Source organism: Lycium ferocissimum, chromosome 8 (assembly GCF_029784015.1).
Source record: "Lycium ferocissimum isolate CSIRO_LF1 chromosome 8, AGI_CSIRO_Lferr_CH_V1, whole genome shotgun sequence".
Taxonomy (NCBI): domain Eukaryota; kingdom Viridiplantae; phylum Streptophyta; class Magnoliopsida; order Solanales; family Solanaceae; genus Lycium; species Lycium ferocissimum.
Genome location: NC_081349.1, coordinates 42,396,601 through 42,412,290, shown reverse-complemented (window position 1 = coordinate 42,412,290; position 15,690 = coordinate 42,396,601). Strand labels below are relative to the sequence as shown.

The window sequence follows — 15,690 nt, the reverse complement described above, 5'->3', positions numbered from 1 at the left end:
CTTGAGAAACTATTCCCCCTTTATTTGGATTTTCCAAAGAATGACCAACTAGATGATCTTGACATTATCGAAATATTATCGTGGAGTCTTGAAAAACAAATTGGAGTTCCTCAAAACGAGTCTTATTTGGATTAACAAATAATAACTTTTAATTTTATTATCTACCCGCGGAAAATTTGAACCGTTTAAGAGCCTAAAACTTAATGCACTCCAAGGGAAAAAAGAATTGGCTCAAAAAAATTAGAATAAGTATAATTTTTATCCTTAAAATGAACAGATAACTTAAAGCTTTAGAATACAAATAAGACAATCAAGAATCCAAGACAAATTACATTACTGATTATTTAACGTGTCGAAAATGAAAAGTACAGATATCACCTTCTTGATATGATATACAATAGGAGTATTTTTATTTTCAAACTCTGGATAAGACATTCTAGCAAATAAAATAAACTACTAATTCAAAACGAGACAGCGTATAAATGCTCTTAATCTACATACAAAATCCTTGATATCAACTTCCAGCTGATGAACTATAAAAATTCATTAAGGACATTTTTCATCAAGAAATTGGTGATAATGAGATTTGTTTTCTCCGTGACATGGAAAGAATCCCAAAAGACGTACTTATTTGCGTCTGTGCATGTGAATGGGTTTAAGTTATCACACAAATAACTCATTTCAAATAATCCTGTGCCACAACATGCTACACCTGCCACCTCAAATCCTGTTTTGCAAGTAAAAGAAACCAAATCATTAGGAAAAGGACTAATTAAGTATATCATCGAGTGATCCATCAGAAGAGATTAAACGTGCTTTGCAAGTAAATATGTTATATTGGGTAGTTAAATAAATTATAAGAAAAATAAAGAAATTAAACTTTAGTGCTAAGAAATGAATCTTGGAATAACTCAACCATAAAAGCTAGCTCAAGAGGTGAGGATTGCGCAAGTGATATAAAGAGACCACCCATCTCATTAATTATCGATGTGTGACTTCTTCACACCCCCCTCACGCCCAGGGATGGAGATATGGAGCATGGACAATTTAATATGGGGGCCCAACATTGGGAAATAAAAATTGTATAGGTCCTGCTCTGATTCCATGTTAAAGAAATGAATTATGAACCTGACTCAACCCAAAAGCTAGCTCAAGATGTGAGAATTACCCAAGTCATATAAAGAGACCATTCATCCCATTAACTACCGATGTGAGACCTTTTCACACTTAATTAGTAAGAATTATTCGGGTTGGATTATGAACTCTTTGTTAGCCTTTTTCAGCTCAAGTAATATTTGGGCAGGTCATTGTCCCGCTCATTTATTAACTCAGTTCATTTTGATCCACCCAAAATAAACTCAACCAGCTCATTTGACACTCCTAAGTTACAATTTTGAATAATGAAAGAATATTATCCTACAAAGATCTCATATGATTTATTTAATTACCAATTTTATATTTATATTTTATCTATTTCAAGTAAATAGGACCATTGGTCGAATTGGTTAATGCACTTCTTAGAAGACCAAGTCACACCATCGTTTTTGGACCACAAATGATTGATATGTCCATATATGCATGTTTATTATTTTTGAATCATAAAGTTGATGCCACCTTAGAAATTTAACCAAACTTTACTAGCAAATTTAAGACGCCTTCCGTTCATGTTTACTTGTCCATGTTTGATTTGGCATTACCCTGAAGAAGCAATAAATAAAATAATAATTTTTCTATAATTCTCCTAATTATAAGTCATCTAATGTTGGGAATTGAACTAGAAGTAATTAAAGCAAGCTAAAATAGGTATAAAATCGTAAATTATCTCTTGATTTTTCAAACTGAACATCTATTTTTAGTATAATGGACAAGTAAAAATGAACGGAGGGAGTAGCAAAAGGGAACAAAAAGAAGAGTAACCATATTGAAAGCAAAACTTACCAAATGAAGAAGGATTTTTGATCATTTGAAGTATGAGATCATATGCGTTAGAGAAAACCACTTTAATCCCAGGAAGCTCCCCATTTAATTTCTTCACCAAACCACTCAACATCTCATTAAAATGCACAGCACAATCATTATATTTCTCATTGCATCCATCTCCATTTCCTCCAAAATAATTAGTTGCCCTTTCTAAAGGTAAACAACCCATAGGAGGAAGTCCAGTTAAGGATATTTTCCTAGCACCAAGATGATAAATTTGCTTGATAAAATTCTCTGCAAGATCAATAAGGAAACTTCGAAATTGTTCTGTTGTGTATTGAGATGCACGTTTGCTCGACATTGAATAATAATTTTCTAAGAAATCGTTTGTTCCCATGCTGACAAGATATAATGCTTCTTGTATTATGTATTTTGCTTTCTTTCTGCCCGCATATGCTTCTAGTTTCTTCTGATACTCCTTGTAGTTTTCTATTTCCTTCCACAAAGGCAGCACATTCTGTCAAAGAAAGAAAGAATTTTTACACTGTATAGCCGCTTATTAAAATAATAACTGTCAAATGTATATTTTTGGATAATAATGTATATACATATACTTGCATTAGGGTATATGTATACCCTTCCCCTTGCATTCGAGCCGTGGAAGCAGTCACTAATGCTTTTGCATTAAGGTAGACTGTACGTCTGCATCACTCTTTGGGATGCAATCCTTTCTCGAACCGTGCTAATGCGGCATGTTTTGTGCACCAGGTTACTCTTTTTTATATTAATGTATATACATATAATATACAGATTTCATACACAATTAGTGTATTTTTTTTTATATATATGGCTAGCGATTGTAATTATTTTTTGCAATCCCTCAAATGTGTAACTTTCAGAAAAAAGAAAATGGATTATATAGGTGATTTAGTACCAATTAATGCTATTTCCTTTGTTTAAATTTTGTGAATCTATTTGAATGGGTACAGAGTTTCAGAATTAAAAAGGAACTTTCAAAACATGTGATCTTAGTATGCCATGAAATTTGTGAGACTATAAAGCTTTTGAAATTTGTGGTATAAACATGTCATAACGCTTGTATGAAAAAGCTTCTCTATAAATGTAAATGAAAAGTTTAAATTAAATTATTTTTAAATCAAAGTTAAAATTAAATTATTTTTAAATCTTTAAAGGAGTCATTTTTTAAAATAGACTATAATAAATACATGATATACGTTTCTTTCGCATAAACTTGTAGTTGATGATTACAAAAATCTGGAAAATAGTAAAATGAAACACTTGAGGGTCCATATTGAAGATTCAGGGATTAAAGATATTAAATTTAAACAAATGAGATGAATATTACTCCTATGAACCACGAAAATGAATGTTAAACAATTGAGAATTTTACACGAATAAATCAATTGTAAGTCCTAATTACAATTATTTAAAGTGAACTTTGATTTAACCTCTTTTCTTGCTTTAACTCTTATACCTAAAAATAATACATAATCAATAGTAGGCCTGCCTCAGCTATTTAGGCAGATTATTATGTACGTACTATGAATGCTCCATCTACACACACAGATATTCAATTAAAAGCTAACTGTTACGTTGTCGACCCCATAAAGGTCCTTTTATTTTCTTTTCTTAAACTGTGCACGGAGAGTGGTTGATGAATGTCACATTCACCCAACAAACACAATTATATTAAGGACCACAAAAAAAAAAAAAAAAAAAACACACACACACACACACACAATTACATTCCAGACCACAAAAAAAACACAATTGTATTATTTTCAAGCCAGTTTAAGTTCTTTGCAATGCTATTATGTTGATTTTGTCACAATCAAATTAAGTTGACGTATAATAACATGTATTTTTTTTTTTTTTTATATAACAGCCATGCTTGATTTGATAATTTGTAAGATAGAGTATATAAAGTATAACCTGCAATGATCGATCAAACTGAACTGAAAATATAACTTATTTATATTATTAAATTAAATCTTGTCCCAATTTATGTGATATTTTTCGTTTTTTGATAGCCAAACATAGAAATCTTTGCTTGCAATTTATTCGTATGTCTTTTAAATATTTTATATTGTTAATTATTGTGACTTATAGTAGTCCCTTCGTCCATTTTTATTTGTCATGTATTGACTTGGCACGCACACCCCTAATAGAACGACAATTTTACTATATCACTCCTAATTATTACTATGAAATCAATCAAACATACTTTAAAAGTTGTGCAATCACTAACAATTCATTGAAGTTTCCAACCTCATAACTAATAGTAAGGGTAAAACAAGTATGAAATGGTAAATTATCTCTTGGTTTTTCAAATTGGACAAGTAAAAATGCATATCAATATTTATGGACGGAGGGGAGTATTTGTTATGTAGTTTCTAATATGTAAATTATTTTTCAAAAATTCAAAGATTAATTGCATGTCCAAATTCACGGTCAAAATAAACTATGACTCTTCCTTTGTCCACTTTTAGTTTATTTGTCCGCTATACTAAAAATAGATGTTCAGTTTTACTTATCCAGTTTGAAAAACCAATATATAATTTATTACATAGTTCCTGATTTATCCGTATTATTAACTATAAGATAATAAGATAATCCTTTCTCAATGCATTTCCCAAAACATTAAATTTGTTACAGTCAAAGGGTGATATAGTAAACTCTATCATTTTATTAATTACTTCTTACAGAGGGTGTGCAAGTAGAGAATGGAAGCTTACAAGAACTTCAGAAGTGGCATTATCATAACCAGTACCAGCAGAAGCAAAGCAAACACCAACGGCAAAATCAGATATTTTAAACATAGGATCCAAATAAGCTGGTACAAATTGTCTTAAACCAAAAGCCTCAGATATAAAATCTGGTGGAATTCGACCATTGCAAAATCTTCCTGTAGGTTGTTTATTAAAAAAGTCACGTCCATATGGCTCAAAATTACTCTTAAGAACAGTAGAAATTTGGTTATTATTTCCAGCATCTACCGATGAGTCGCCGAAAACTATAATTGCTGGAACTTTTCCTGCTAGAGTAGAAGGAACTAGTAGCAAGATTTGGACAAGAATTATAATCAGCAATGGAATGAAATTGTGAGCTTCCATTTTTTTTTTTTTTGGTGATTTAATTTTTTGTTTTAGGTTATGGGGATTAGAGTGAAGCATTAACGTTTTATACAGGTGAATGGGTGGGAAAGAGGGTCCTTTGGCAGGAGTTTGTTGGTGTATCATTAATGCATGGCGAGTGATGAAAAAATCATCTATTAAAATGTAGCACTGCTCTATTTGATATGTAGCTAGGAAAATACTCCTATTTTCATGAAAAATTAATACTACTAGAGAACTTTATTTTCTAAAGAATGTTACATATATAAAATAATTTTATAGGTCATCTAAAGCATGGGACGTGTGATAATTATGAACCGAATAATACGTAAAATGATATGCTTTCGTAAATATTTTAACTAGGGTTAGTATCACTTTAGGTCTATGAATTATTGGGAAATTCTAATTTTAATCCTTGTGCTATCTGACTAAGCATATTTAACTGTTAATTACTTGGGAAGTGTCCCTTTGATCCCTTTGTTAATGACATGTTTAACGTTACAAGATTCAAATATCAATTTTGGCATGTTATAATAAACTTATACACATAATTAATTGATCGAAGATCACAAGATTCAATTTTTTTTTTTCAGTCAAATTTAGATACATAAAAATGAAATGAATAGAGTAAGTCTAAGAAAAAATGTTTTCAAGACAATTTTGGCAGCGGGAAGTACAGTAAAGTTTGATTGTGGCAATTAATGAGGATTGATAAAAAAGTACGTAAATGAGGGAGGCTCAGTATTTTCCCACTTCTCACTTCTCAGCAGCACTGTATGCTTCTGGATTGTGTAATAAGTTTCTTTAATTTGAATCGGAACTTGCACTTCTCTGTATCTGCCATCACTCGGTGTGAATCCTTGGCTTCGAATGACAGAAATACTGTTATATTTTGCTATAAAATATCTCACTTATGTTTGATTAAATGCTATAAAAGAATGCAGTTTACTACTGTACATAGACAGACATATTTTTTCGAAATTTTATATAATAAAAAAAAAAAAAAAAAAAAAAACCAACCTTGTTTTAACTGAGCATAATATAGGAAAAAGAAGGAAGTTACAACTTGTAAATTTGATAAGAAAAGTATAACTTGGTTCTAGCTCAACTCAAAAAATTAGCTAATGAGGCGAGTATTATAAAAATACTACTAATAGAAAGGGGGAAAAAAAAAGCATACTTCAATTAATGTGGGATGATTTAACACTCCGTCCATGCTTGGGCTTAGTTAAGTAGAGCATGAATAACATCATATGGAAGTTCAATATAGAATAAATCAAGAATAAGAATCCAATTATGATACCATGAAAAGTAATGTAAAATTAGTCTCAACTATAGAATCAATTATTGTTTGAGGGATAACGATTATAAAAAAAACCAATTACAAGAGAATAATTAGGACCAAATATAATTTAAGAAGAAACTGAATAAAACGCGTCAAGTTTAGGAGGGTCTATAGATATTCTACCAATAAAAAACGCAAATTCGTCCATTGAACTGGTCCAATGAGCAATTAAGTTGTACATCCATTCCATGAACAAGAAATTAATCGGCAGAATTCATTCAACCCAATGGTATTATCAATACTAAGCTCTATTTTCCCACTGAAAAATGTACGGTGACTATTTCGCACTGGATGTCGGTGGGAAAAACTTAAATATTAATATTTTCACACGAAAAAATTAGGAAGTTTCTCAACGTTTCAATGGGAACATGTTTCCCATCATGCGTTTTCCCAGTGAACTGATTCAGTGAAAATGAGATGGAAAAATCATATCTTATAGCTTAAATTTCTCACTGAATATCGATGAAAAACTCTCTTTTTCTAATAGTGTCTTATGAAATCACTCAATAACAAAGGCACGAACAAAGGCACATTCATAGAAATATCCTTTATACGAGGTACCATTTCAAAAAAGTAATGATACCTTGTACTAAAAGACTTAAAATATTGAATCTACATTTAAAAGAGAAGGTGTGTGTGAATGTGCGTATGACAAAATGTTCTTTTTAACCAACAAAAAGAAGAAGACAGAAATGTTTGGACACAATGTATTTAAACTTTGAAACAACCACCTAACTTGGGATTCACGTGGGTCCTTTTACTAGTTGAAGGAACCAATTGTCAAAATATATACAGAGACTAAACTGTACATGTCACTTGCAAGAGGTTTATGGGTTTATGCAGCTTCTAATTTCTATGGAATTGGACATGCTTTTGATTCCTCTCTCCTCATTTAGGGCCACCGGGTGGAGATTACGAAGCTTGCACTCTCCCTAATTTATACTCCCTCCGGATAAAAAAAAAGAATCCACTTAGCTATTTGCACACCCCTTAAGAAAATACTAACTCCTAGACAAAAATAAGTAATTTGACTAAACTACCCCTAATTAAATAGGCATTGGGATTTGATCATATAACACTTAATAGGGGCAAATATGGAAAAATAAGGTTAATTCTTTCTTGATTTGCTAAGTGAACTCTTTTTTTATCCAAGAAAAAAAAGCTAAGTGGACTCTTTTTTTGATCCGGAGGGAGTAGCGAAATTTACGGAGTATACACATAAATTATACGGGGATCATGCATAAAGTCCTATGACTGGCCTGATCAACTTTTTTTTCCGTATTATTTAACCCTTTGATTTTTTATATATTATTTACCCCCTTCATTGATTCTCTCGTAAAGAAAAATAAGTTAAAACAGTTGCAAACATACGCTTATTGAAAACTAAAATAAGGGGGTTTTAATGTGATATTTCATTTGATTCTTTCAAAATGAAAGGATCCTCATCCTCTCTCAAAAGGGTAATAAAGAGCGACAATTTGATCAAGTGAAAAAAAAAAATGAAAAGAAGAGATGGAGAATGTAACAGTGAAAGAAGGAGGACCAAGGGTTTGAGAGAGGGTGAGGGTATGATAGTTTGAGTTTGAAAGAATCAAATGAAAAAATAAAAACATTAAGAACCCTTTTTTTTTAAGATAAAACTAAAAAATGTGTGTTTGCACATGCTGCGTTTAACTCATTTTCTTTATACTAGATAACTAGTGAAGAGGATAATTAATATGAAAAAATAAGTTCAAGCCTTCAAGGAAAGTAAATACGAAAGATAAGTTCAAGGAAGGCAAATATGGATAGATAAGTTCAAGGGGATCATTGGACCCCTGCACTGTTGGGATGTGTAGTTGACAATTTCAGAATCCGCGACTTAAGTAGCACAAAAAACAAAAAGTTGAACCAAACTAGCACCAAAAAAAAAAAAAAATACATTACTAGTTTTCACGCACGAAATTCGTGCGTGAAAGGACCAAACTGCAAAAATCCAGTTTCGGCCTTTCACGCACGAATTTTGTGCGTGATAGGGTTTACTGTTTTTTTTTTTTTTTTTTTTTTGTGTTACCTTTCCAATCACGTTTTTTTTCATACTTTGGGCAAAGATTAGTCATGTTTCAAAACCCCAAAATATCAATATTTTATATAAAACTTAATATCTTTTTTTGCGTATAATAATGTCGGCTCATTACATCAAGTCCACCTAAACGTTTGGATCGTCGTTTTAGGGGTTCTAAAGTGCCCCGAAGTAAGTTTTGAAACTTGTCATATTTATAGGGTTTTGATTTAAGTGTTTTATTATATTTGAATGTACAAATTTAAATATTTGATTTAATAATAATTCATCCAATACGAGAGGTTTATACTAATTAAAAAATAATTCATTCCATTTAATTACAATACTAATTTAAAGCAATACAATAATAAATTACAATAACAATACAATCTTCAAGTTCTAGAGGCTCTATTACTTCGAGACGTGCTTGTACTACCACGGCCTTGTTGCCCACACGAACGCTTGTCATGGCCATATTGCTTACATATAGAGCATTTGTGAGAGTAAGTTCTTTCACTAACATCCATTTGATTGGGTCTACGACTCCGTGAGTTAATGCTCAATTTTCTGATGTAATCCTTGTTAGCAACCATTGAAAACGGCTTGTTTGGCCAATAAGCTTCATTACCAAGTGGGTGGAATTGGCCGAATATGCTCTAAGGTAATCGTGGACCTTGTATTCGCTACCACATAATTTGTTACCGTTTTTTCTCATTCTCTCGAAGCACTTGACAAAGATGAGAACACGCATGTGGTACGTTTGCCACTTACCACAAGTCACGTGTTCTTGTTGCCTCATAAACAGATGCACGTTTCCACCCTTACCGTTGTAATAACCCGTCCTAACTTCATACACATGTTGAATTGGGTCATACTCGGTCATTTGGTGGCGCTCACATTTTTTTCTATAATGCTCCATAGTTTTAAAGGGCTTTGGCATCCATGTCCCGCCGTCGGCTAATCGCTTTCCTCCGGGGCCCGCCTTGTCCTAACCACAAATCGCTCCACCACGCTTGAAAGTCATTCTCACTATCGGTGATGTAGTCCTCGAGCGGATATCGCCAAGCCATTGAAAGACTCCGAGATGTTTGTTGTGAGCATGCCCCATCTTTTGCCTCCATCGCATGAAGCGTCCATTTTTCAACTTTGAGCTTCATCAACCAAACGTATGCGGGTTCACTCACTGCCCTGATCAAATCCATTTTTGCAGCCCATCGTTGTTGATGCTCCATCGCAGCCCCCCACATCAATTTGTTTTGAGTGCCATTGTGAAACGTTGATTGCAAATTTGCCTTCAAGTGCCTTAAACAATAGCGATGGTAAACAAAGGAGGTGCACACCTCGTAAATTATCCATATTGTGCAATATGCCTTTATGACGATCGACAAAGACACATATGCCTAAGACGATCCTTAATAACATGAGTTTTCAAATGGGTCAAAAGATCCCCCATGTGTCGTTGTTCTCGTTAGCTGCAATTGCGAAAGCAAGAGGAAATATTGACCCATTGGCATCCATTCCTATTGCAATTAGGAGCTTGATGTCGTAGGCACCATATACATGCGTACCATCTATGGATATCAAGTGAATGAGCAAAACCATCAATGCATGGTTTGAATGTCCAAAATACTAAGTTGAAGATTTTACCCTCTATAAGCCGCTACTCTACAACAGTATCATGATTAAAATGTTGTAAAGCTGCCATATACCTTAGCAGCGATTGAAAAGAAGTATGTCAATTTCCAAAGACCATCTCAAAAGCGCGTCTACGCCCGAGAAATCCCTTTCTGTTGCTTATAGTTTTACTATATAAAGCTTGAACGTTTCGAATACAATCTTTAATGGGGAACCTGCAAAAGTTTAAACAAACAATATTTAGTAATGATCTTTCAATTGAAATAAGACATATAATGTACTAGGTAGGATAAGTTACCTTGGCGTTTCAAAGAATGTCTTTAAGTAACACTTGAGCAATCATGTTTGTATCTAAATTATAATGATCTGCTCGATTTTCTTCCATATCACAAGTGTGTCTTTAAATTTTGTGATAGCCCACATACCATCAAGCTTAACAATTCCCGAAGCAACCACTTACAAATTTGATACCGTCTGCCTACAAACTAGCCTCCATATCTTTGTGTTTGACTGATCAACCTTAAACTCCCTCATGTCCTTAAAACAATAAATTTTGACAGCCCGCGTAACGCTTTTTTGGATGCGAACAACATTCCCTTTGCAAGGTAGCATCGATCTTTGTTGAGATCCTTTGGTTCAATCCGGTTTTTAGGCGACTATCATAATCTTCTCAGAAGACAAATGCATCATCACGACCCCCGCTGTCAAGATAAGGGATATTGTTAGAATGCCACTGAATTGGGCTTTGGAGAAGTTGGGTTTTCACCATCGGTGGTGGTACGTGGTGGCATTGGTTCTGTTGGTTTTGGCTTTGAGGAATATTCTTGGTCATACCAACTTGAACATCATCATCATCTTCATCATCGGTTACTCTGCATTATTAGCTATTTCATCGTCATCACTTGATGATGACTCATAATAATTAGGAAAATCTTCATTATTAAGTGCGCATCCTCCTACACGAAAAGTAACATATTTTAAATACCAACATCATATATATATATATATATATATATATGTAATATCAAGGTGATGAACTTACTTTGTTGTTCATAAGACTTTGTCATGGTGTGGAGAATGATCAACTCCACCGAACCGAGAGGATTAACCAACATCCATATTTGGTACCCTTTGGTGAGTTTTGAGAATAGTTCCTATAAAGATTTGAAAATCAAGTTATTTACCAATTCATACAACAAACACATGCTACTACAGATAATAATAATATAAAAAATTCATATTTACCAATTTTCATTGTAAGCTTGATTAAATTGTAAGCTTGATTAAATTGCTAGCTTAGATTTTCCAGCGGCACTTGACCACTCAAAATGTCTCCATAAGAACTAAAGTCCCCATAAGTATTACCATGAATAGGGTGACTTCGAGGGATTTCTTCGAAAGGTATCTTTTCAACATACATCTCAAGAACATTAATGAATACTAAATCACGATATTCTTCCTAAGGATCCCAAATAATCACTCAAAGATTCATCATCGTTGATATTGTGCATGCCATAACGCACTACACCGTTTGATATTGTTTGTGGATATCGCGATTATGAGATTCCAATCTCAGTGGGTGTAGTTTTTATTCTTTTGTGCATGTAACTGACTAGTGTTTCATAATTTAAAGTTGTTGGAAATTTAACATGGGCTTTTGGTTTGATACTATAACGAATGGAGTAATTGTCCTCGACGATATCTCCATCCCAAAATAGTGAAACCTTAACAGTTGGTTGAAGCATTTTGAGACATTTTTTCAATGAAGTTTGATTTTTTTTTTTTATGACTTGTAAGACTTAGACTTATGCAATTGATGAGTTTTTCACTCGTCAAGCCTTCAAGTTAAATAGATTCCTGAAATCGTCATGCGTGGTGTGTTGTCAAATCAATACTTATAGTGCGCATTAAAATGGTGCGCAATACAAGTCGTATTAAAACGGTCAAATAATGCAGCAACGTATTGTCAAATCAAGCCTTTATGTGTCATAGATTCCTGAAATTGTCATGCGTGGTGTGTTGTCAAATCAATACTTATAGTGCGCATTAAAATGGTGCGCAATACAAGACGGGCAAATAATGTAAAAAGAACGCATTGTTAAATCAAGACTTTATGTGTCATAGATTCCTGAAATTGTCATGCGTGGTGTGTTGTCAAATCAATACTTATAGTGCGCATTAAAATGGTGCGCAATACAAGACGGGCAAATAATGCAGCAACGTATTATCAAATCAAGCCTTTATGTGTCATAGATTCCTGAAATTGTCATGCGTGGTGTGTTGTCAAATCAATACTTATAGTGCGCATTAAAATGGTGCGCAATACAAGACGGGCAAATAATGCAGCTTGTACTTTTGGGGTTTTGTTTTAAGTTGTAGCAGTTTCACGCACAAAATCTGTGCGTGAAAGGGTAAAATATTTCACGGATTTTTTTTTTTTGCATTTTCACGCACAGATTTTGTGCGTGAAAGGGTAAAATATCTTTTTCAAAATCTTTTTGCAATTTCACGCACAAAGGTATTTTAAGTGTTTGCACTTTCACGCACTGATTTCGTCTTATTTTTAAATTTATGCTTAACTTTATTTCGAATGTGTCACGTTTTTTTTTTATTATCAATTTAGGATGTGAAACAATAATAAAGACTAAGATAATATGTATAAATATGCAAAAAATATATATTATTTACAATAAATTTTACAACACTAATGTATATACACTATCGAGGATGGGTCCCACATGTAGTATGCCGGAGACTATCCCTAGGCCTAAGGCTCATACCATCCCCACCGCCCTTGTCATAGTCTCCATCGCCCTTTTTCCTCTTAATAACCGGGCGCTCCAAGTCATGATCATCATCTCTTCGCCTGGCCCGTGCTCCCTTGACTAGAACGTGCTTCTTCTTGGGATTTGGTCCCGCTGGCACGCTCAGAACCTCAGGCTGGGTTAGGTCTGGTGTCTCGACCTCTACCTCGTCGGGAGTAGCCACCTCAGGCGTCGAAGGATGAACCTGAAAAGTATATAATAATTAGTACCATTTATTATTTATATTAAATACATTAACGTTATTTATTTAATAGAACCGTGTGTCAACGGCGCCCGAGTAGGCTCCGAGATGGGTCCGTAGGCTCCCGAGATGGGTGTGGTGGTGAATATGAGGCGGTCTCCTGGATGGGTCGCTCCGTGGACCCGCGGGCGTAGAACAATGAACCCGAAATAATATATAAATAATTTAGATTTGATTTATTCTAAAATGAACCTGAAATAAACAAATAATTAATAAATTATTTTACTTTATTGTAAAAGTCAAACCTGTGTGTCGACGACCTCCTGAGATGCCTGGTGAGAGGGCTCCTGAGCGGCCCCCGGAGCAGGAGATGCAGATGGTGCCATATCAAACACGAAGTCCTCGAACATGGAGTCGTCGAAGTGCAAATGTAGGCCACCTTGTAGATCACGAACCGGCCGCTCACCATGTGGATCACGAACTGGTGGATGTGAAAGTGAAGGCCAGGGCACATAACTTGAAAAAGGGTCCGGCGTATGTTGAGAGGTGTCTCGACGAAGTCGACGGCCGGGAATGAGAAGTCGATGGGATATCTATAGTTGCCGGCCAGTAAGAACTCGGCTAGATCTCTGTAGTCGACGGAGCCTCATCACCTCTGCCAGCCCTACCACCTCTGCGACGGCCACCATCTCCTCGGCGACCACGACCACCTGCTGCCCCAGGTGGGGCACCGGGAACACGCTCAAAGTCATGTGCCTGTCTCATACCAGTCTCGGCAAGCTCAATCATCCGTGCTGCATACTCCGCCGTCTCGGGGGCCTCCGTACGGCGCGTGCTCTCATAGCGCATCGTCTGAACGGTCCGTACCGCATATGTTTGCAAATATTAACAATTGAATAAATTTGTAAAGTAATACATAAGACGATGGTTTAAGTTTAAGACTAATAAAACTTACCAGCGCCTCGTACGCTCCTGCGAGAGCTATATATCCCAGGCCATCTGGACGACGCCTAGAGGGGTTGCCAATAATGATGCGAGTGATCCGTATGTACCACTCCATGTACACATGGATGGGAGTGTCATGTCCGACCACAACTAGGCTCGCCATCCTCACATCCCAACTCTGGACCTGCTGCTGCATATAGAGTCGCTATGCATCATCGACGCCCTTACGCTCGTCCCTCGCATAGTGGTCATGCTCCCAAACCGTAGCCGCGGGTATATTCTGTACATACCCAAACTGCCGTAACACGCGGTCGGGCGCGTGATACTCAACGATAACCATATGTATCAATGGACACCGCGACATCCACATGTGCTGACCAGCCCTACAAAACGCCGGCAACTCATCCAAAATATGATCATACGGCATCCATATAAAAGCCTGTAAAAAGAATTGAACTAGTTAACAACAAAAGACTAAAATAGTAGCTATGTGGTCTAGCGTGTGGATCCAAAATATGAACATACCGTCTGCGCCGTCATGCGGTCTAGCTGATCCCTAAACGGGAGAAGGCTGTGGTACGTCTCCATACGTCGGCGTACGCCTCGCGAACATCTCCGCGCGTATGGCATCGGGACAGTAAGATAGTCAGCGGGAGGGTCAGCTGGTATGGGCTGAAAAGGTCTCAACCTAGTCCACACCCATATCTGATATAGTCATTTAAAAAAAAAAAATATCGGTCGTCGTTTTTAAAAAAATATATTTTGTGTTTAATTACACACACTTAAATATATTACCTGAAGGAGCGAGCAAAATGCAGGGACCTCTACCCTCGTGCCCATAGAACATCGACAGAATCCTCGATACATGTAGCCCAGCACAGCAGCGCCCCAACTATAACATCCTATCTCGGCGAGATCGTCGATATACCGAAGATACCTCAAGCTTATATGCGAACCCCGAAGTGTTCGGGAATAGGATGGCCCCGAATATGATGAGTAGGTATAGACGCGCACGTCGGTCAACATCAGCCTGAGGGGTGTCCTCTCCAATCGGATGCTGCATGTCTGTGAGGCGCAAGTGAGCGTAAAGGGTCGACAACAAAAGCCGACTCTGGCCGAAAATATGACCATCCAGAGCCGCGAAACCGGTGAGCCTAATCAACTCAACCCGGTAAGGCGGCAGCACAGGAGGCTCCTCAATATACAATGGGCGTCCATCAACCTGTACCCCATAAATGACCTCCACATCCTGAAGGGTAATGGTAGCCTCACCGGTGCGGAGATGAAATGTGTGCGTCTCCGGTCGCCACCTCTCAATCAATGCCGTCACTAGTGACCTATCGTGCTGTACCCCACCAACTTCGACGCACCGGTAGATACCGCCCCGACGTAGTATATCCGGGACACGAGGAAGTGGGGGGCGGCGGCCTAAGATCTCTATGCCGATTCCCTAACTAGGGTACGGACCGAGACTCGGCCGTGGTTGGGTGTCCATATATGTTGCGACCTATGCTCGGGGTGAAGATACAGTAACTCTCGATCGAAGGGCCCCGGATCAAGAGGGTGGTGATCCATCTATTTTACGCATTTTAAAACAATCATTAACAAGTAGTATTAGTATTAGTTATGTAATCTTTTATCGAAAATTTTATTAAGGATTGTGG

At 36.1% G+C, this 15,690-nt stretch overlaps 2 protein-coding genes across 2 annotated transcripts; both read right to left on the bottom strand.

Annotated features, from left to right (window-relative positions):
* Positions 1-317: 317 nt before the first annotated feature.
* LOC132068516 (GDSL esterase/lipase At2g04570-like) lies at positions 318-5,107 on the bottom strand. Its single transcript, XM_059462129.1, has 3 exons — positions 4,677-5,107; positions 1,939-2,437; positions 318-727 (listed from the first exon to the last, which is right to left on the bottom strand). Exons 1-3 carry the CDS (start codon positions 5,052-5,054, stop codon positions 534-536), a joined length of 1,071 nt encoding a protein of 356 aa, XP_059318112.1. The 5' UTR covers positions 5,055-5,107; the 3' UTR covers positions 318-533.
* Positions 5,108-14,040: 8,933 nt separating this feature from the next.
* On the bottom strand, positions 14,041-15,409 carry LOC132066967 (serine/threonine-protein phosphatase 7 long form homolog). The gene is made up of 3 exons (XM_059460150.1): positions 14,822-15,409; positions 14,552-14,731; positions 14,041-14,465 (listed from the first exon to the last, which is right to left on the bottom strand). The coding sequence occupies exons 1-3, from the start codon at positions 15,155-15,157 to the stop codon at positions 14,232-14,234; spliced, it is 750 nt and encodes a 249-aa protein (XP_059316133.1). The 5' UTR covers positions 15,158-15,409; the 3' UTR covers positions 14,041-14,231.
* Positions 15,410-15,690: the final 281 nt, after the last annotated feature.